Below are 21,291 nucleotides of genomic sequence, written 5' to 3'. Positions count from 1 at the left end.
TGGAGGAGAACCGGTAGTCCAGAAGGTGCCAGAGAGTGATCAGTGGAGAACCGGTAGTCCAGCAGGTGCCAGAAAGTGATCAGAGGAGAACCGGTAGTCCAGCAGGTGCCAGAGAGTCTTCCACATCTGGGTATTTAACAACCAGATCAGAAGAGAGGTTGAGTAGGTAGGGAAAGCTCTGTAGGTACTCAAGGTGTAGAAGTCTTTTGGCGCTGTTACAAGTGTATCATGGCCTGATGAGACCTCAGGAAGATCTGGGATCAGAAAGCCATTGAGTTTACTTGATCGAAGATCCTCGTCAAAGCCCGCTTGTTGTTTATCCTGAGTAGGAGTTTACTTATGGCCACAAAGGGGTTAAGGTTTTTTTTCTATCCTACTATGATTGACTCCTATATAAACCCATTGCTTACTCTCTCCTATGCCGGCTATAGTTCATTCTATACTGACCTGTGAAGGAGCTGTCGCTACAGAAAGCTGTGGCTATTTTTCTAGAAGGGGTTATGGTTTCTTTCTATCCTGCTGTAATTGACATGTAGTTATTAATTTCAGTTGCAGCCACTCCCTTCCACCATATAATCCCACTCCTTACCCTCTCTCTTACGCCGACTATAGTTCATTCTATACTGATCTGTGAAGGAGTTGTATCTGGAAAAAGTTGTGGTTATCTTTCTAGAAGGGGTTAAGGTTTCATTCTATCCTGCTGCAATTGACACGTAGTTACTAATTTCATTTGCAGCAACTCCCTTCTGCTATATAAACCCACTCCTTACTCTCTCCTCTGCCAGCTATAGTTCATTCTATGCAGACCTGTGAAGGAGCTGTCCTTGGAGGAAGATGGGGTTATTTTTCTAGAAGAGGTTAAGGTTTGGAATCCTTGTGTTGTATCTGTCTCTCTTGTTTGTCTCCTCTTCCTCATGTTACCTTTATATTAGTAGTTAGAGTAGGGTCTTGCTGGCCTGCTCATTAGTCAGGACTAGTCCAGGGCCAGCACGGGCCTTGACACGTCATCACACACAGGGGAAAGGACCCATCTAGGGACATTAAGGATTTCAGGGATCAGCCACAGGTGAGTTAGGTGGTGACCCCTCTTCCTATAGTCAAGGCGTCTCTTTACATTTTCCCTGGTGTACCCCGCTTGCACCGCATTCCTAGCGTTCCCTCGCCACGGCTTGACAGGTGCATACTCTATGTCTCTTTTTACGATTCAGACATTAATTTTTTTTTACATGTTCATCAATGTGTTGTGAGTGGCCTCAAACTGAAGCCTGCAAGGCTCGTGAGCAATCTATTGGGTACCCAGAACAAAAAAGGGAGAGTGAGTCGTTATTGAGGTCTATATGTCCCCCTCTATAATCTAGCCATGGACTTTATTATGTTAGCCAGTGGCTTGGGAGTAACCTCAAACTCAAAGATGTATGGCTTATGAACAATCTGTGAAATTTGCAGATGAGAAAAAGAAGGTTAAATGGATAGTGCAATCTCAATATCTGCCCAAGGTGTCGAGGTGTTCTGGTATGTGCTCTACAATCCAGCCATGAGTGTTGTGAGGTTCCCCAATCTATTGGGAATAACCTCAGACTAAAAGGTGCAAGTGTCACGTATGACAGACAGTCATGTGGTTTCTAGCCATAGAAGGTCACAGTGTCTGGCTGAGCAGAATGCTCCCTGACTTTGCATTATTCCTGCTGTCAGTATTCATTGATATAGGTAGCTTTCCTGCTGGATTCATCTCTCTTCCTTTTGGACCCAGCAGGAGCTCGCCTTCCATCCATCTGCTGATCATCAGCATTCCCTTGGTGTTTAAATACCCCTTCCTTCCTATTGGACTGGTGCTGGTGATAGTTTTCAGTTCCTTCAAGCCTAGGTTGCAAGCAGGTGGTTTGTACTCCTCTGTGGTATCATTGCTGAAAGCTCTGCTGAACTTCTATATGTCATCGAATGATAAGTAATTCATGGTTTTCCTTGTGTGTCCCAGTGTGTCGTCTATAGTGTTTAGTGGGGTAGACGAAGAGCTCATCCCACCTGTTTCCTATTTAGGACCCAGCACTAGGGATACCTAGGGTCAGGTATCTGGCTCGACGCATAGGTGCGGAACCTATCTAGCGTGGTGAGGGACCCTAGGGACCAGCAGTAGGTGTGGTCAGGTGGTTATGTGCCGCCCCCACGTCAGCAGCGGGGCTGCTCGGATGAGGATCCGCGGTGGCTTGAGGGGCGTCCGGACCCGGGGATCATGCGGCCACTCGAATAAAGGGAGTATTTACAGGGGATGGTGTATTTAAAGTTCGTGACGCCACCCGTGGTGTGTGGTAAGGTGGAGTACCACTGCTGCAGCTGGGAGTACCCGGTGGCGATGGAGTGGGCAGCCAGGTGTTTAACCCCTCCACGGGTAGGGGGATGCCCCGAGACTCGGTGATGGTGGCGGGACATGCCATTGGGGAGGTAGGGGTCACTTGCGTACTCACTCAGTCCATAAAATTGACACCGACAACTTAGTAAACCAAAGTTCTGGACACCGCTGCCACCGAGGGGGAGCATGTTTGGGTACAGTTTCTGTTGGTGTTGCCTGATGATCTGTGACCTTTCCGTTGGCACCTTGTTCTCTTCTAGTTGGCCCCTATAGCTTGAAACTAAATCGGGTCCCGCTCTCCACTGTGGCTAACTGTGGGAGCTTGCTCTCAGGGTTCACGCTTGGGATTTCCTGGACCGTTTTAGTGGAAAGTCCTATCCCCCTTGTTGCGCTAGTACCCCGATTTTGGAGCGGGTGGAGAGCGGATCTTGAAGACTCCGTTCTCGTCGGGTGAATTGTCAGGTTGCCTGAAGCTACTCCCTGACCTAGGGTCCTTGTACCCCGTTGTGCCCTGGTCCCAGCCCGGTGATGGTACAAGGCCACCGGCTGTCCTCCACGACAATACCGTGCCCCTTGTCACGATCCCCTGCGACCGGGGGTCCAGCTCCTACCAGGCCCAGACCACCGTCTGCTACCTAGTACTTCCAAGGAGCCCAGCTCCTGACCTCCTCTCTCCTTCACTTCCAACACTACACTGGCCCTCTCCTGACACTCCTGACCTCCCCTTACCAACCCCCAAAGTGGGCGACCCTAATCCACTTAGGCCGTCTACTGGTGTGTCTGGTGGGTGTGGTGCAGAATGTTCCTAGGATTTTGATTAGCTGGTTTTGGCAACACCATTGGTTAGGGATCCATAATCAAGGAGGAGATGGATAATGCACAGAAGGGAAGATTGCACAATACCCTGTGACGACCTGATAGGGAAGATGGTGACTGTGACGCCCTGGCCTTTCCCTAAACACAGGGTTTCCCTTCCCTTCCCTTTCGCCGTGCTCTTGGTACTTCCCCATGCCTAGCTTGACAACGCCAAAGTACGAGGTCTGTACGGTGTGTACCACCCCGCGGGCTCGGCTGCGACCACCGAGCCGCTCGGATCCGTGTTCGTATAGTGGGTGGTGGCTCGAGCCTCTCACGGACCCGGGGGTCACGTCGCTCTTCAAGGGAGTTGGCGCTACTATGCAGGGATTTGGGGTATTTGGATTTGAAGTGATAGTTCGTGACGCCACCCACAGGTTGTGGTGATTGTAGACACCACCGCTGCGGTGAAGGTGTGGGGGCCCCCGGGAGTGATGTAGTAGCGCAGCTAGGTGTTGACCCCTCCGTGGGTAGGGGATGTTGGTCCCGGGGTCCGATGGGCCGGGTCCCGGGTGCAGGGGGTAGTGTTGCGGTGCAGCGCGGCGCGGTGCCGGTTGGCACTGGTGTACTCACTCTGACACAAGACACTGGAGTCACTGGTAAACCAAATGGAGTGATGAACGGGGCCCGAAGCCAGCTGCAGTTTCTCTCAGATTAGGTTGGTAATGTCCGCCTTTCTACTGCACCTCTATGTGAATCTTGACTCCTGTGCCTAGGCACCGGTAGTCCGCTCCCCGACGTGTATCTGCTGTAGGAGCCCGTTTGCTGAAGACGCTGGCCCTTTGGATCTCTGGCCCTTGGCGGTGGCACTTATCTCGGAATAGTTGGACTGTTGCCTTCAAATCGGGACTTAGTTGGGAATGAACCCCTGAGGGCCAGACCGCAATCAGTTGATTTGACTATGGTGGTGGCTTCTAGCCTAGTTCGGGGTCTGAGTACCCTGCCTGGTGCTCCGGTATCCAGTTGGCTCCCCGGTTTGGTTCTGGCGAGCCACTACCTTGTCCCGGTCCCTTACGGTTCCACCGGTCATATTCCCGGTCTCCTGCAGGTGGCCACTACCATCTGCCTCCTTGCCAGTGGCGACTGGGCTCCAACCCAGCCACCGTAGTAGTCTTTGGCAGGCCTGAGCACAGGTCTGCTTCTGGACTTGAACTTCACTCCTTCCAGAGCCTGAGCTAGACTTCAACTCCTCTGTTCTCCCACCTCCAGGCCTGTGAACTCCTCGGTGGGTGGAGCCAACCGCCTGGCTCCACCTCCCTGGTGTGGACATCAAACCTGGAGGGTGATGACAAGGCTTTTAGTTTGACTGCTGTTACCTAACTGGGAAGGGGGTGTGTAGTAGTGTTGTGTCTACCTGGGACGACCTGGATAGTCCAGGGCGTCACAGGTGCACTTGGGTTAGAAGCAAAATTGCTTTAAAAATTAGGGTGATGAGGGATCCCAGGGACCAGCAGTAGGTTTGGCCAGGAGTCACCATCTTCTCTTTCCCTAGACACAGGGTTTCCCTTCCCTTTTACCGTGCTCTTGGTACTTCCCTGTACCTATGTACCTAGTGTGACAACAAGACTAAGCTCTTGGGTTCCTCTAGGGTGGTGAGGTACCCCAGGAACCAGCAGTAAGTTTGGCCAGGGGTCACCATCTTCTCTTTCCCTAGACACAGGATTTCCCTTCCCTTCCACCGTGCTCTTGGTACTTCCCTGTACCTAGTATGACAACGAGACTAAGCTCTTGGGTTCCTCTAGGGTGGTGAGGTACCCCAGGAACCAGCAGTAAGTTTGGCCAGGGGTCACCATCTTCTCTTTCCCTAGACACAGGATTTCCCTTCCCTTCCACCGTGCTCTTGGTACTACCCTGTACCTAGTATGACAACGAGACTAAGCTCTTGGGTTCCTCTAGGGTGGTGAGGTACCCCAGGAACCAACAGTAAGTTTGGCCAGGGGTCACCATCTTCTCTTTCCCTAGACACAGAATTTCCCTTCTCTTCCACCGTGCTCTTGGTACTTCCCTGTACCTAGTATGACAACGAGACTAAGCTCTTTGGTTCCTCTAGGGTGGTAAGGTTCCCCAGGGATTAGCAGTAGGTTCAGTCAGGGGTCATCATCTTCCCTTTCCCTGACCTTTTCGCCGTGTGCTTAGTATTTCCCAGCACCTAGCATGACAGCAAGGCTCATGAGCAATTATCAGGTTTGCAAACTATCCATTGATCGGAGTGGAGGACACATCCGGTAAATAAAGGTTGAAGATGGGAGTACTCCTTTAAAAGCGGTATATAGTAGAAATAATGCACATGAGAAGACGACGCTGGGAAAGGTGGTAGCACGCATGCCGATTTGAGTGACGTTAAGTACACGTAGCAGAAACCCAAAGCAATGTGGAACAGGAAAGATAAGTACACACAACGTAATTAATCCGACATTAACTGAGCTCCATGAATTAGAGCCTGAGCTGCGAGGAGAGCTCATTGCATCAGATGATCGAGCGTACACCATGGTGATAAACACAGCCAGGGCTCTGCCGGCTCGCTCTCCTCTGCTCTTTAGGAAACAAGCCGTGGAGAACAAATAACCTAAATGTGGACAGCTTCTCCTGCTCCTCATGAATCTCCAGGTTGCTTTCAAACCCATTATCTCCTCCAACAGCCCCCCAAACAAAACATAGCAAAAGAAATTTTACCAAGGCCAATATGACAAAAGCGAAGGATGGATCACAAATGAGTAAGGACAAACCTGAATCACGAGAATGAATCAGAGTGGAATCGGAGCAGATTGCCGAGCACAAGCAGATGGGGAATAGCTGAAGCCTTCAAAGGCTCCTCGCTTAACGCACTCTATAGATCTTCCTACCTAGTCGCGAGAGCGTTAATCAATAGAAGATAAGTCATTCTGATGGACAGTTCAGTTTGGTCCCCCAGGGCTGTAAATGTCCAGTCCGGTGAAATCTTTGGCATATTGACACCCTGCTGTGATATCAGCCATTTTATGGAATGAACCAATATTGTGCTTTATCAATTCGCTAGAACATTACCGAGACAAGAGGAACAAGGTACCATCGTTAAAGGACTGATTCATAGCCAATATACTGGAACCTAAAAGAATGGATGAAATATGACATTGGTGCCCAGCGAGCTGTATATTTAGAGAGAACTATAATAATGGATCTGCTGGGTGTAGAAAAGCTTTATGGTTTGAGTATTCAAACTTTTATCAATAAGCTCAGCTAAGATCTATGAGACCAAAACATTGGCAATCTAATAGGCCCATCCCTAGGGCAGCCCTACAGGAAAGGGCGTCTGCTGTTAAAGTCACAAGTTAGAAGTTATGAGTGATGAAGGTGATGACTACAAGCAACTAAAAGAAATTTGTAAAAGCTCAACTAAGATTTAGACTAAAATACTGTCCGGGTCTGTAACAGGCCTGTGCATTGGGTGGCCTTCCAGGAAAGGGTGTCTGCTCTTATAGTTACATGTCAAATGTTATGAGTTGTGATGGTGATGACCACGAGCAAGTAAAAAAGTTGTAGAAGCTCAACTTAGATTTAAGCAGCTAAAATACTATACTGTTCTTTAACAGGCCAGTGCATGGGGCGGCCTTCCAGGAAAGGGCATCTGCTCTTAAGGTCACATATCAGAAATTATGATTAGTGAAAGGTGATGACCACGTGCAAGTAAAAAGAAGATGTAGAAGCTCAAATAAGATTTAAGCAACTGAAATACTGTCCGATTCTCTAACAGGCCTGTGCGTGGTGTGGCGTTCCAGGAAAGGGTATCTACTTTTAAATTCACATGTCAGAAGTTATGACTGATGAAGGTGATGACCACCACCAACTAAAAAGTATTTTGAGAAGCTCAACTAATAATTTAGCTACTAAAATAGTGGTTCTCTAAACAGGCCTGTGCATGGGGCGGCCTCCAGGAAAGGGCATCTGCTCTTAAAATGGCATGCTAGACGTTTTGATTGGTGAAGGTGGCTACTACTAATCACTAAAATGGAAGTGCAGATCCTCACCTAAGGTCGGAGACCAAAACACTTTCTGGCATTCTTATCAGGCCCAGACCTAAGGCAGCCCTCCAGGTAGGCGCGTTTTCTCTTAAAGTGACACAGCATATATTTTTTAATGAAGATGACCACTGACAATTACTAATAAGAAGATTCAAAATTCAGTTAAGAGCTATGGTACTATAACAGTGTCCGTAACTCTAACAGGCCTGTGCCTAAGGCAGCACTTCAGGAAGGGGCACCTGGTCTTAAAGTGACATAATCAGACGTTTTCAGACTATGTGGAGATACAGAACCTTTCAGCTCACTGTTGACTTCAAGACTTGATATGGATTCTAAAATTAATGATGGGTGCAAATGAAAATCTGTAGAGGAGAGCGGTGTGTCACACAGAGATTTTGTACAAAACTCACCGGTTGTCACGCCGGCATCTGACACTGTTCACATTACAGATTCTGACACTCCACTAGATAGTTTCTCTGGCGTTTCTAAGCTTCACAGGTAGGCTCTGGCGTTGACCAGCTGTGTGTTCATTCTTAAGGCCCCGACGCACATAGAGATAAATCTTTGGCAGATCTGTGGTTGCAGTGAAATCATGGACATAGTGTTCCATTTGTACACAGCCACAAACCTGGCACTGATTGTCCACAATTTCACTGCAACCACAGATCTGCCGCAGATTTATCTCTGTGTGTGACAGGGCCTTTAGTCAGGCTTGTAAGAGTTAACATCTTCTAGCCTGCCAGTTTACTTCTGGGATCACATGTCATAGGAAGCCTATCACATCTGCTTCTCTCATATTTAGGGAGGAGGAGAGCTTCCACCTAACGCCGACTATAGTTTTATGCTGTGTTGGTCTGTGTGCTGTTGTGTATCAGTACTACTGGTGATTGCGTTGCTTTGTGCGTGGTGCAGTTGTGGAGTTACCTGTCGTCTTGTTGTTTCCTCCCTGCTCTTATTTTTCTCCTTATCCTTTATTGTCTTATACCTCTGTGTGACAAAGTTTTGGTTTCTCTGGTTTCTTTATTTCTGTGGGTTTAATCTCACTCCTGCCCCAGGAACAAACTCCCCTGGGATAAAGGGAGGGGGGATAAGATCAAAGCTAGTCAGGAGTAGGGCCAGGAAGGCGTCTCAGACATCTCCCCCTTCAAGGGTATCTCTCAGATCTCAGGAAGGCGGCTCAGACATCTCCACCTTCAGGGGTATCACTGAGATCTCAGGAAGGCAGTTCAGACATCTCCACCTTTAGGGGTATCTCAGATCTCAGGAAGGTGGCTCAGACATCTCCCCCTTCAGGGGTATCTCTGAGAACTCAGGAAGGCAGCTCAGACATCTCCACCTTCAGGGGTATCTCAGATCTCAGGAAGGCGGCTCAGACATCTCCACCTTCAGGGGTATCTCAGATCTCAGGAAGGTGGCTCAGACATCTCCACCTTCAGGGGTATCTCTGAGAACTCAGAAAGGTGGCTCTGACATTTCCCCCTTCAGGGGTATCTCAGATCTCAGGAAGGCGGCTCAGACATCTCCACCTTTAGGGGTATCTTTGAGATCAGGGATAGCCAGGGCCCCCCTAGCCAGTCTAGGAGCCCCTGTCCCCTATTCCCATAGTCACATCATGACACAGTGCTAGTACGAGCTCTTTTGTTTTAGCAGTTGTCCCCCTCCAGTCAAAAATTCTTTTACCCTTAAGACATTGATTGTAGATCATGCCTAGTCCAGTAGTTTTTGTTCTTCCCTTTATATATGCAATTTATCTTTAGGCTATGAAAAAAAACAATAGCAAATCTGTAAATTGTACAAAACTTAACATGGTAAGCTAAAGAGGGAGGAGGGAGATGCAGCTGCAGGTAATCATTCAGTATTTCACAGATAAAAAGGGGGAGGCAGCAAAGGGAGACATTGGATTGGCCATATCAAATAGCACAGCTCTTATATCACACCAGGAAGGGTGCGTCCACTCAGCATATCCACTCCTAAGCATGAGGATATGACAAGGGCTTATATAGCTGTATACTCCTGCAGCACACAAGGTTATATTGTATTACTAGCCAGTCCATGAATCCTGATCAAAGACCCCGGTTTGTGGTCCCCGGTTACTTTGTGCAGTTGCCTTCTGGGTAATCCAGGCCTCATGGTTGCATAGCCTGACGCGCATGAAATAAACTGCAGATCGCAGAGGAGAAGTAAATGGATTTGGCAGCAATACTGATGTATGGGACTTGTGTCCTCAGCTAAAATAACATCTTTGAGGATAATCAATAGGGTAAATCAGATCGGAGAACAATGGTATAATAACTTTAACCCCTGGAGGGAAGGAGAGAAGCCGCGGCGCCCGTCTCGGTACATACCCGGGAGGTCGCTCAGCGCATAGCCAGCATTTTTACAGCTTGCCCTAGCAACCTTTGGCAATCTGGCTGCGCAGCTGACGGGCGCCAAAAGGCAAAGCTGCCAGATCTGGGATATATATTCGCAGACATGTTGCCACGATGCCAAAAGCAATTATACACCAGGCGTGTGCGGCCCGCAGTGTAGGCAAGGGTTAATTCATCATATTAGAGCACAGAGAATTGTGCATTGCCCACCCCAACATCCAGTACATAGGAAGAGCGGGCGCCGCCAGTCATAATCAACGGGTACTATAATGTTCTGAAGCAGCTGGGGTGTGCATTACGATGTTCTGCAGCAGCTGAGGCGTGTACTATGATTTTCTGCAGCAGCTGAGGCGGGTACTATGATGTTCTGCAGCAGCTGAGGCGGGTACTATGATGTTCTGCAGCAGCTGAGGCGTGTAATGCAATGTTCTGCAGCAGCTGAGGTGTATATTGCAATGTTCTGCAGCAGCTGAGGTGTATATTGCAATGTTCTGCAGCAGCTGAGGCGTGTACTATGATGTTCTACAGCAGCTGAGGCAGGTACTATGATGCTCTGCAGCAGCTGAGGTGAGTACTATGATGTTCTGCAGCAGCTGAGGTGAGTACTATGATGTTCTGCAGCAGTTGAGGCGTGTGCTATGGTTGAGGCAGGTTTATTACGAGCTTCTGGAGCAGCTGATGCATGTGTAATGATGTTCCGCAGCAGCTGAGGCGTGTACTATGATGTTCTACAGCAGCTGAGGCGTGTATTATGATGTTCTGCAGCAGCTGAGGCATGTACTATGATGTTCTGCAGCACCTGAGGTGAATACTATGATGTTCTGCAGCAGCTGAGGCAGGTACTATGATATTCTGCAGCAGCTGAGGTGAGTACTATGATGTTCTGCAACAGTTGAGGCGTGTGCTATGGTTGAGGCAGGTTTATTACGAGCTTCTGGAGCAGCTGATGCATGTGTAATGATGTTCTGCAGCAGCTGAGGCGTGTACTATGATGTTCTACAGCAGCTGAGGCGTGTACTATGATGTTCTACAGCAGCTGAGGCGTGTACTATGATGTTCTACAGCAGCTGAGGCGTGTACTATGATGTTCTACAGCAGCTGAGGCGTGTACTATGATGTTCTACAGCAGCTGAGGCGTGTACAATGATGTTCTACAGCAGCTGAGGCGTGTACTATGATGTTCTACAGCAGCTGAGGCGTGTACAATGATGTTCTACAGCAGCTGAGGCGTGTACTATGATGTTCTACAGCAGCTGAGGCGTGTACTATGATGTTCTACAGCAGCTGAGGCGTGTACTATGATGTTCTACAGCAGCTGAGGCGTGTACTATGATGTTCTGCAGCAGCTGAGGCGTGTACTATGATGATCTGCAGCAGCTGAGGCGTGTACTATGATGATCTGCAGCAGCTGAGGCGTGTACTATGATGTTCTGCAGCACCTGAGGTGAATACTATGATGTTCTGCAGCAGCTGAGGCGTGTACAATGATGTTCTACAGCAGCTGAGTCAGGTACTATGATGCTCTGCAGCAAGTGAGGCGGGTACTATGATATTCTGCAGCAGCTGAGGTGAGTACTATGATATTCTGCAGCAGCTGAGGTGAGTACTATGATGTTCTGCAACAGTTGAGGCGTGTGCTATGGTTGAGGCAGGTTTATTACGAGCTTCTGGAGCAGCTGATGCATGTGTAATGATGTTCTGCAGCAGCTGAGGCGTGTACAATGATGTTCTACAGCAGCTGAGGCGTGTACTATGATATTCTGCAGCAGCTGAGGCGTGTACTATGATGTTCTGCAGCAGCTGAGGCGTGTACTATGATGTTCTGCAGCAGCTGAGGCGTGTACTATGATGTTCTGCAGCAGCTGAGGCGTGTACAATGATGTTCTACAGCAGCTGAGGCGTGTACTATGATGTTCTGCAGCAGCTGAGGCGTGTGCTATGATGTTCTGCAGCAGCTGAGGCGTGTACTATGATGTTCTGCAGCACCTGAGGTGAATACTATGATGTTCTGCAGCAGCTGAGGCGGGTACTATGATGTTGTGCAGCAGCGGAAGCGGGTACTATAATATTGTGCACCAGCTGAAGCGGGTACTATGATGTTCTGCAGCAACTGAGGTTACTATGATGTTCTGGAGAAGCTGCGGTATGTACTATTATGTTCTGCAACACCTGAGGTATTATAACGATGTTCTGCAGCAGCTGAGGTGTGTAGTACCATGTTCTGCAGCAGATGAAGTGCGTATGTGGCACCCTGGCCTAGCCAGGTCATCACAGATAACACACAAACACCCCACCCCCCATTAGACAGGGACACCAGCCAAACAGAAACCCTTGTTGCCTCCTTCCAGGGTCTGATGTCCACACCAGGTGGGGCGGAGCTAAGCGGTTGACTCCACCCACCGAGGAGTTCACAGGCCTGGAGGCGGGAAAAGTGACAGTTGAGTGGAGGAGTTTGAAATGAGAGGAGCAAGCACTTGGGTGTCTGGGTTTGTGGCCCAGGCACTGACAGCAAGGTTGGCAGACGGTGGTGGCCGTCTGCAGGAGTGGTGGAGCAACGCGGAACCGTAGGACCGGGGACGGGCGACGGCCCACCGGTACCGACCGGGGAGCGAAGTGAAGCCAGCACACACAGGCAGGGCCATCGGACCCCGACCAGGCTTGGAGCCGCCAGTAGTCAGATCCGAATGTGACTGGAACCCCAGGGGTTTCACAACAGCAAAAGTCTCGATTGAAGGCAACCGCCCACACAGTGAGGGTATACAGCTACCGCCTAAGGCTAGAGACCCAAGGGCCAGCGTCTGCGGGCAAACGGGCTCCTCCAGTACCCATACACCGGGGAGTGGACTACCGTTGAAAATCCATAGTAGTCAGAAAGAGAACATCAAGGTGCAGGGAAAGACAGCCGCCATCACCTGTCCGGGGAGAAGCACTGCAGCCGGCTGCGGGACCCGTCCATCCAGCCGTTTGGTTTACCGAGGACTTTGTACCTTTCTTGCTGAGTGAGTACACCCGTGCCATCCGGCACCGCGCCGCTCTGTCCCTGCAACCCTGCACCTCACCGACCCTGCCTCTCCGTCACAACAACATCACCGGGCCCCGGGACCACCGACCCCTACCCACGGAGGGGGAAAACAACATCCCAGCTGCTCCTTACCATCGCTCCCGGGATCCCCGTCATCAGCAGCGGTGGTGCCTATCTTCACCACGACCCGTGGGTGGCGTCACGGACTAAATCCCCCAAACCAACCACCCCTTTCACTCACTGGCGAGGAGCGCCGCTCGAGTCCCCAGGATCCGGCCCACCGCTCGAGCCACCGAGCAGCGGCAGCAGCCGCAGCAGCGCCGGACCCGAGCATTAGCGAGAGCGCAGCAGCGACGGCGTCCTCCCCGCCCGCAACAACTTGGTGTCACGAACAGGATTGAACCCCTCTATTTACCAGTAGAAGTGCGCCTTGTGATCTCCGCTGGCGGTGTCCGGCCGAAAATTTTGAAGCACCGCCATCTTGGCGCGAAAATCTCCCGCTCGAGCATCTTCTCCGAGCAGGGAAGGCGCGAAAGCGAAGCCCCGCCCCCAACAAATGAAAGTGCTGAAGAGTACCAAGGGGGCGCGAGAGTGTGTCTGCCTGATGTAGCCGAGGCTATAAAAGCGGGGACGCCAGGACTCTGCCAGCAATTGGTTCCTGGAATACGGCCACGCATGATGTCCCGTCCGTCCGGGTGGATGTGCTGTCGCCTTCAAGCCCAGGTCCGCTTTTTGATGGAGCGCTGGGTGGCTGAGATGGAGGAAGTGGCGGCGGCCGTGCGGAGACGCGAGGTGGAGACAGAGTTGGAGAAGCGGGTAAGCGACCCACGCCCCTATGTCCGAGAAGGACCGGCCGCTGCGGCTGAGGGGCCCGGCCTGCGCTCGCTCACCCTTCTGCTTCCCCCGCCATCCGTACCAGCTGCTGTTGCCCCTCCGCTCGGTCTGCTACCCCCAACACCGGTAGCGGAAGCCAACCCGTCCACCCTGGAGGACCGGCCTGGGGGCGTAGTTTGGGACCGGCCTGCGTCCCTCCCGCTACCGTGGAAGGCCCCGCGGGAAGTAGCTGTCCGCGACAAGGAGCCATCGGCCCCGGAAGTGGCCACACCTGAAGCCGTCCCGGCTCCGGCAGTCCGCCCGGCCGTGGAAGAACCAGCCGCTGCTGGCCTGGAGGCTCAATGGGTGAGGTCAACAAGCCCTGAATCCCCCGCCTCGGCTGAGGCTGCGCCGGGCCGCAACTGCAAAACCGCAGTTCAGGCCATGTCACCGCAGGACCCCCACAACAGAGAACCGGTCGTGGCCAGTGTGGGTGCGGTCCAGCGGGGCCCGACCCGGGCGCAGGGGTCTGCCAACGCCCCATACTGGGACAGGGAGCCAAACCCGTTTGGCCGGGAGATCGCCGCTAGAGAGCAGCAGAGGGCCGAAGTGCTGGCGAGGGTGATCCGAGAGAAAGATGCACTCCATCATGCCACCTTTCGGGTGCGGAGCCCGGTGTACGAGGGTCAATTCCGGCAGTTCGACCAACAAAGGGGGTTCGGCTTCATCTATGAGTAGGGCCTGGAGGCCGAAGTATTCGTGGCCCGCTGTGATGTCAATTCACACCTCCCCACGGGCCACCCAAGTCGTGATCTACTGCCGGGAGACCTAGTGACTTACACCCGCCACTGCGGAGAGAGGGGCTGGTTCGCCCTGGATGTAAAACAGAGGAAGAGCCGCAGTGAGCAGATGCGGCCCCAGCCCCCTCCTCCACCAAGCCGTCCGGATGTGGAGCTGGAGGAGGTCTCAGAGGAGTATGACCTCAAGTAGTGGCAGCGGTCCTCCGTTGCAAGCAGTTGTCCCCCGTTGGGACCCTCAGCAGTTTAAATGAATAACTCTAATGAACCGTGACATTTACCTGATTGTCTACATGATTATTCCGGCCGTTGCCGGCAAGTTGTCCCGGGAGGGACCCTGTGTGTTTTACAACCTGCATGAGAGACTACTCATGGACAAGGCCGAGAACTAGCAGGCCACCCACGAACAAGTGGGCTTGTAAATAAGTTGAGGAGTGATATTCCATCGGTGCCGCCTCCGGAGAGGCAGATTGGAGGAAGGGCCCGCAGCAGAGCAGGCTGGGGCCCGGCCACCACCAGGACCGGTGGCCATCCTCCGGGGGTCAGGGGTCCCCCAAGGACGTGGGGTCCCCTGAAATGACAGCCGGGGTCGAGTCACCGTACCCGTTCCCGCTCGGGCAGCCTGAACCTGGACTGGGGTCAAGGGGTGCTGCCCACTTCTTAGGGGCAGCATCAGGGCTAGGTTGCTTGGGTGGGAGAGCAGAAGACATCTGTCCGTCTGTTATTAAAAATGTTATATATATGTGCAACGTTTGAAGTGTCCTCACAAAAATGCGTATGTTAAAATGTTTTACATGTTAATTTATCTTTTTACAGTTGAAAAATAAAACCGGTGATGGACGGGCAGCACGCGGACGGTCTGCATTTCACCAAGGGGAAATGTGGCGCCCTGGCCTAACCAGGTCATCACAGATAACACACAAACACCCCACCCCCCATTAGACAGGGACACCAGCCAAACAAAAACCCTTGTTGCCTCCCTCCAGTGTCTGATGGCCACACCAGGTGGGGCGGCGCCAAGCGGTTGGCCCCGCCCACCGAGGAGTTCACAGGCCTGGAGGCGGGAAAAGTGACAGTTGAGTGGAGGAGTTTGAAATGAGAGGAGCAAGCACTTGGGTGTCTGGGTTTGTGGCCCAGGCACTGACAGCAAGGTTGGCAGACGGTGGTGGCCGTCTGCAGGAGTGGTGGAGCAACGCGGAACCGTAGGACCGGGGACGGGCGACGGCCCACCGGTACCGACCGGGGAGCGAAGTGAAGCAAGCACACACAGGCAAGGCCATCGGACCCCGACCAGGTTTGGAGCCGCCGACAATAGTCAGATCCGAATGTGACTGGAACCCCAGGGGTTTCACAACAGCAAAAGTCCCGATTGAAGTCAACAGCCCACACCGTGAGGGTATACAGTTACCGCCTAAGGCTAGAGACCCAAGGGCCAGTGTCTGCGGGCAAACGGGCTCCTCCGGTACCCATACACCGGGGAGCGGACTACCGTTGGGAATCCATCGTAGTCAGAAAGAGAACATCAAGGTGCAGGGAAAGACAGCCGCCATCACCTGTCCGGGGAGAAGCACTGCAGCCGGCTGCGGGACCCGTCCATCCAGCCGTTTGGTTTACTGAGGACTTTGTACCTTTCTTGCTGAGTGAGTACACCCGTGCCATCCGGCACCGCGCCACGCTGTCCCTGCAACCCTGCACCTCACCGACCCTGCCTCCCCGTCACAACAACATCACCGGGCCCCGGGACCACCGACCCCTACCCACGGAGGGGGAAAACAACATCCCAGCTGCTCCTTACCATCGCTCCCGGGATCCCAGTCATCAGCAGCGGTGGTGCCTATCTTCACCACGACCCGTGGGTGGCGTCACGGACTAAATCCCCCAAACCAACCACCCCTTTCACTCACGGGCGAGGAGCGCCGCTCAAGTCCCCGGGATCCGGCCCACCGCTCGAGCCACTGAGCAGCGGCAGCAGCCGCAGCAGCGCCGGACCCGAGCGTTAGCGAGAGCGCAGCAGCGACGGCGTCCTCCCCGCCCGCGACACGTACTATGATGTTCTGAAGCAGCTGCGGTGTGTACTATGATATGCTGCAGCAGCTGATGTGTATTAGGATATGCTGCAGCAGCTGATGTGTATTAGGATATTCTGCAGCAGCTGAGGTGTGTACTATCGTGTTCTGCAGCAGCTGAGGCATGAAGGATGAAGTTGGAAAGTTGTGCAAAAATGTTTGCCCCCTTTGGAGTTTTCACACCCGTCCTGGCCACTTCTGGGCAGAGCATTTGCAGGACAGGGCACCTGCTGAATTCATAGTAAATTATGCCATTTTAGTAGTGAGTAGAGTAATATTAATGTCGAGATGCACGAAGGTGGATGACGATGCAACAAATTACGTGGAGTGCATCTTACCCCACTAGGTCTCTTCAATACCATTGATACAACACTAGTCCTAATCAATGGGGCCCGAAATGTTATCTGTTCAGATTGCTCTTGTAGGAAGAAAGAAGTTGCACCATGTGGCTCCGCTGATCTCTGGTTTGGCATCTTTCATTTTTACTAATAGATTTATATTGCAGTTTTGCACCAGGAGATGGAGAATGCGCTGGATTAGAAAGTGCCAATTTCGTTTCGAGGCGTGCACCATGGGATGAATTTGGCGCATATTTTAACTGCCGTGCGCCACCTTCCGAAACGTTGTTTTAATTTCTGTCACTTTTATTGCAAAAATAAGAATTTGTTGAGTGCAACTAAGTTGGAGCTGTCCAGGACTGGGGTAAAAATGGCAAAAAGTTGCAAAATTTTGGCCCAACTTTTGGTACAAACTTGACTTTTTAAGCCGTTTTGTGCTACAATGAGAATGTCACCATAATTCATCCAGACTAGACGACAAGCAGCGAGCTTCCGGGCACCACACAACAGTACGGTATATCAAAAGTGCTTACCAACACGTAAGGATGACAGGATTGAGACACCAGGGGAGGTGAGACTCAGGAGCAGGAGGAGGAGCGGAGCTCCCAGCTCAGGTTGCAGCATCTTCTTCTACTCCTCATGGAGACGGATCGAGGCGCAGCCAGGCTGACACCACCTGATGGGACAAGAAAGAACGTGACACTATTTATAGGGTTAAACACAAAGTCTATATGGCCAAATCATTAACGACCATGTACACCTGACGTTTGCACAGATTTATTAGATTGTTAATTTGCTCCCTAAATGCAACATTCTAAATAGAATAATAGATAATAATAATAATAATAATAATTTTATTCATTTATATAGCGCTATTAATTCCATAGCACTTTACATACATTGGCAACACTGTCCCCATTGGGGCTCACAATCTAGAGTCCCTATCTGTATGTCTATGGAATGTGGGAGGAAACCGGAGTACCCGGAGGAAACCCACGCAAACACGGGGAGAACATACAAACTCCTTGCAGATGGTGTCCTTGGTGGGATTTGAACCCAGGACCCCAGCGCTGCAAGACTGCAGTGCTAACCATTGAGCCACCGTGCCGCCCAATCTATATTACTGAGTGACACACAGATCTCCCATCCAGTCTATATTACTCGGAGAGACACACAGATCTCACATCCAGCCTATATTACTGAGAGACACACAGAGCTCACATCCAGCCTATATTAATGGAGAGACACACAGATCTCACATCCAGCCTATATTACTGAGTGACACACAGAGCTCACATCCAGCCTATATTAATGGAGAGACACACAGATCTCACATCCAGCCTATATTACTGAGAGACACACAGAGCTCACATCCAGCCTATATTAATGGAGAGACACACAGATCTCACATCCAGCCTATATTACTGAGTGACACACAGATCTCCCATCCAGTCTATATTACTCGGAGAGACACACAGATCTCACATCTAGCCTATAATACTGGGAGAGACACACAGATCTCACATCCAGTCTATATTACTGGAAGAGACACACAGATCTCCCATCCAGTCTATATTACTCAGAGAGACACACACATCTCATATCTAGCCTATAATACTGGGAGAGACACACAGAGCTCACATCCAGCCTATATTACTGGGAGAGACACACAGATCTCACATCTAGCCTATATTACTGGGAGAGACACACAGAGCTCACATCCAGCCTATATTACTGGGAGAGACACACAGATCTCCCATCCAGTCTATATTACTCAGAGAGACACACACATCTCACATCCAACCTATATTACTGGGAGAGACACACAGATCTCACATCCAGCCTGTATTACTGGGAGAGACACACAGATCTCACATCTAGCCTATAATACTGGGAGAGACACACAGATCTCACATCCAGCCTATATTACTGAGTGACACACAGATCTCCCATCCAGTCTATATTACTCGGAGAGACACACAGAGCTTACATTCAGCCTATATTACTGGGAGAGATACACAGAGCTAACATCCAGCCCATATTACTGGAAGAGATACACAGACCTCACATCCAGCCTATATTACTGGGAGAGACACACACAGAGCTCACATCCAGCCTATATTACTGGGAGAGACACACACAGAGCTCACATCCAGCCTATATTACTGGGAGAGACACACACAGCTCACATCCAGCCTATATTACTGGGAGAGACACACACAGCTCACATCCAGCCTATATTACTGGGAGAGACACACACAGCTCACATCCAGCCTATATTACTGGGAGAGACACACAGAGCTCACAACCAGCCTATATTACTGGGAGAGACACACACAGCTCACATCCAGCCTATATTAGTGGGAAAGACACACACAGCTCACATCCAGCCTATATTACTGGGAGAGACACACAGAGCTCACAACCAGCCTATATTACTGGGAGAGACACACACAGCTCACATCCAGCCTATATTACTGGGAGAGACACACAGAGCTCACAACCAGCCTATATTACTGGGAGAGACACACACAGCTCACATCCAGCCTATATTACTGGGAGAGACACACACAGCTCACATCCAGCCTATATTACTGGGAGAGACACACAGAGCTCACATCCAGCCTATATTACTGGGAGAGACACACACAGCTCACATCCAGCCTATATTACTGGGAGACACACAGAGCTCACATCCAGCCTATATTACTGGGAGAGACACACAGAGCTCACATCCAGCCTATATTACTGGGAGAGACACACACAGCTCACATCCAGCCTATATTACTGGGAGACACACAGAGCTCACATCCAGCCTATATTACTGGGAGAGACACACAGAGCTCACATCCAGCCTATATTACTGGGAGAGACACACACAGCTCACATCCAGCCTATATTACTGGGAGAGACACACAGAGCTCACATCCAGCCTATATTACTGGGAGAGACACACACAGAGCTCACATCCAGCCTATATTACTGAGATAGATGCACATAACTTAATCTAGCCTTCACTATTAATATTATTATGGGAGAGACACTCCCATAAGACAAACATCTGAAACGTGGATCGGTCTGCAAACCCACTATGGACTATAAAATCAGAGCTATAAAGAAGACCGCATGGATATGGGAATCTCGGGAGAAGATGTTGGCGCCCATCGACAAAACAAAGACTCACTAACCACAAGGTCTGCTGCACCCACCCCAATAACAAAACACTAATGTCACCTTTGCATACATTTACTCTTTAACATATCTATATCAAAGCAGATTACAATAAAAGGAGTTCTGCCATTAACTATCATGGCCTCTCCTGCTTCAGGACAGGAGGGTGAGGCATGGTATGGGACTTAGAGAATATTCATGAATGGTGAGAAGGTGGTCTAGACATCACACGGCTAGGAGACCCCTTAGTGAAACGTCCTCAAAGATAACCATCCTAAAATTACAATGGTCTCTTCGAGGGGTGGTCCTCTCAAAATAGAGGGCAATAAATAAAAAGTTATAATGTAAATCTAGACCTAAATCTAGGCCGGGGTGGCCTTCTGGAGGAGATTCAGTGTTAAAATTTGTCAACACAAAAGAAAAGACATGGGGCAGATTTATCAAAACTGTCTAAAAAGAAAATAGGCCTGTGCTGCCCATAGCAACCAATGAGAGCTGAGCTTTCACTTTTTAAACAGCTCTAGTGAAATGAAAGCTGTGCTGTGATTGGTTGCTATGGACAAAAGTAAAACTACAATCATCCATTCACTGGGAGTTGTAGTTTTGTAAACCACATGGTGGTTTAGACTGAGGGTAGTGTATTTGCAGGGACAGAGGACAACGTGAAGGTCTTTTTTGGAGAAAGTATGTCACCAACACCGCCGCGTGTCCGGATGTGGTGACCTACATAGTACGAGATGTAGGACAGGGAGATATTGTGTGCGGGGATGAAGGACTAGGTGACACTCCTTATGAAGACTGGGCAGCACCAGACGCCGTCTACGCGGAAATGGGCTGTGTGACATGGTGACACCTCAGTGGCAGGATGACAATGGCTCCTCTAGAGGATGCGACACGATGAAAGGCTATGTACTGCGAAAGGGAGGACTAGGACGAGAAGAAAGAAAAGACAGGTTAATCACCTTGAGGCAGGATGTGGCGTCTGCCGCAATGATAGTATCTGCATTAGGAGAGACAGGATGACATGGCGACACATCATGAAAGAGAGGGCCTGACTGACACGAGAGGATCTATAACAACAACCATCTCGGTAGAAGAGATAGATCCTGTCAGAGATTGGGGGGGCGAGGAAGACGGAAAGAAACGAAACCGCAGCTCACAAAAAATATCCAGATACCAAAGTAAAATAGGCTACATGGAGCAAAAACAACAGGTCCGTGTGGGGCCATGTTGACATTCTGCCTTTTTGGGCAGAAAATTGGCTGCGTGTAACTAAGCAAAGCAGATGTGATTTCATGAAAACTGAGCGTTTAACACTAGAAGGTCCCAGAAATTTCGAGCTCACCCTGAAGTCCCGAAAGAGGGTCAAATGACCCTTAAGGGGGCTTTACACGCTACGACATCGCTAATGCGAACTCGTTGGGGTCACGGAATTGGTGACGCACATCCGGCCGCATTAGCGATGCCGTTGCGTGTGACACCGATGAGCGATTTTGCATCGTTGCAAAAACGTGC

The 21,291-nt window shown here is 50.6% G+C and overlaps 1 protein-coding gene across 2 annotated transcripts in view; it reads right to left on the bottom strand.

The window, feature by feature from the left end:
- The window catches only part of GRIK5 (glutamate ionotropic receptor kainate type subunit 5), a 383,239-nt gene that overhangs the window by 220,079 nt on the left and 141,869 nt on the right, over nucleotides 1-21,291 (bottom strand). For both annotated transcript variants that reach the window (XM_075328483.1, XM_075328484.1), the window contains exon 2: nucleotides 17,139-17,281. In XM_075328483.1, the coding sequence (XP_075184598.1) occupies nucleotides 17,139-17,229 (91 nt within the window). In that variant the 5' untranslated portion in view covers nucleotides 17,230-17,281. The remainder of the gene's footprint in view (nucleotides 1-17,138; nucleotides 17,282-21,291) is intronic.

This window comes from Anomaloglossus baeobatrachus, chromosome 11 (assembly GCF_048569485.1).
Source record: "Anomaloglossus baeobatrachus isolate aAnoBae1 chromosome 11, aAnoBae1.hap1, whole genome shotgun sequence".
Lineage (NCBI taxonomy): Eukaryota > Metazoa > Chordata > Amphibia > Anura > Aromobatidae > Anomaloglossus > Anomaloglossus baeobatrachus.
The sequence above is the reverse complement of the archived record's forward strand: the minus strand, read 5'-3'. Positions and strand labels throughout refer to the sequence as shown.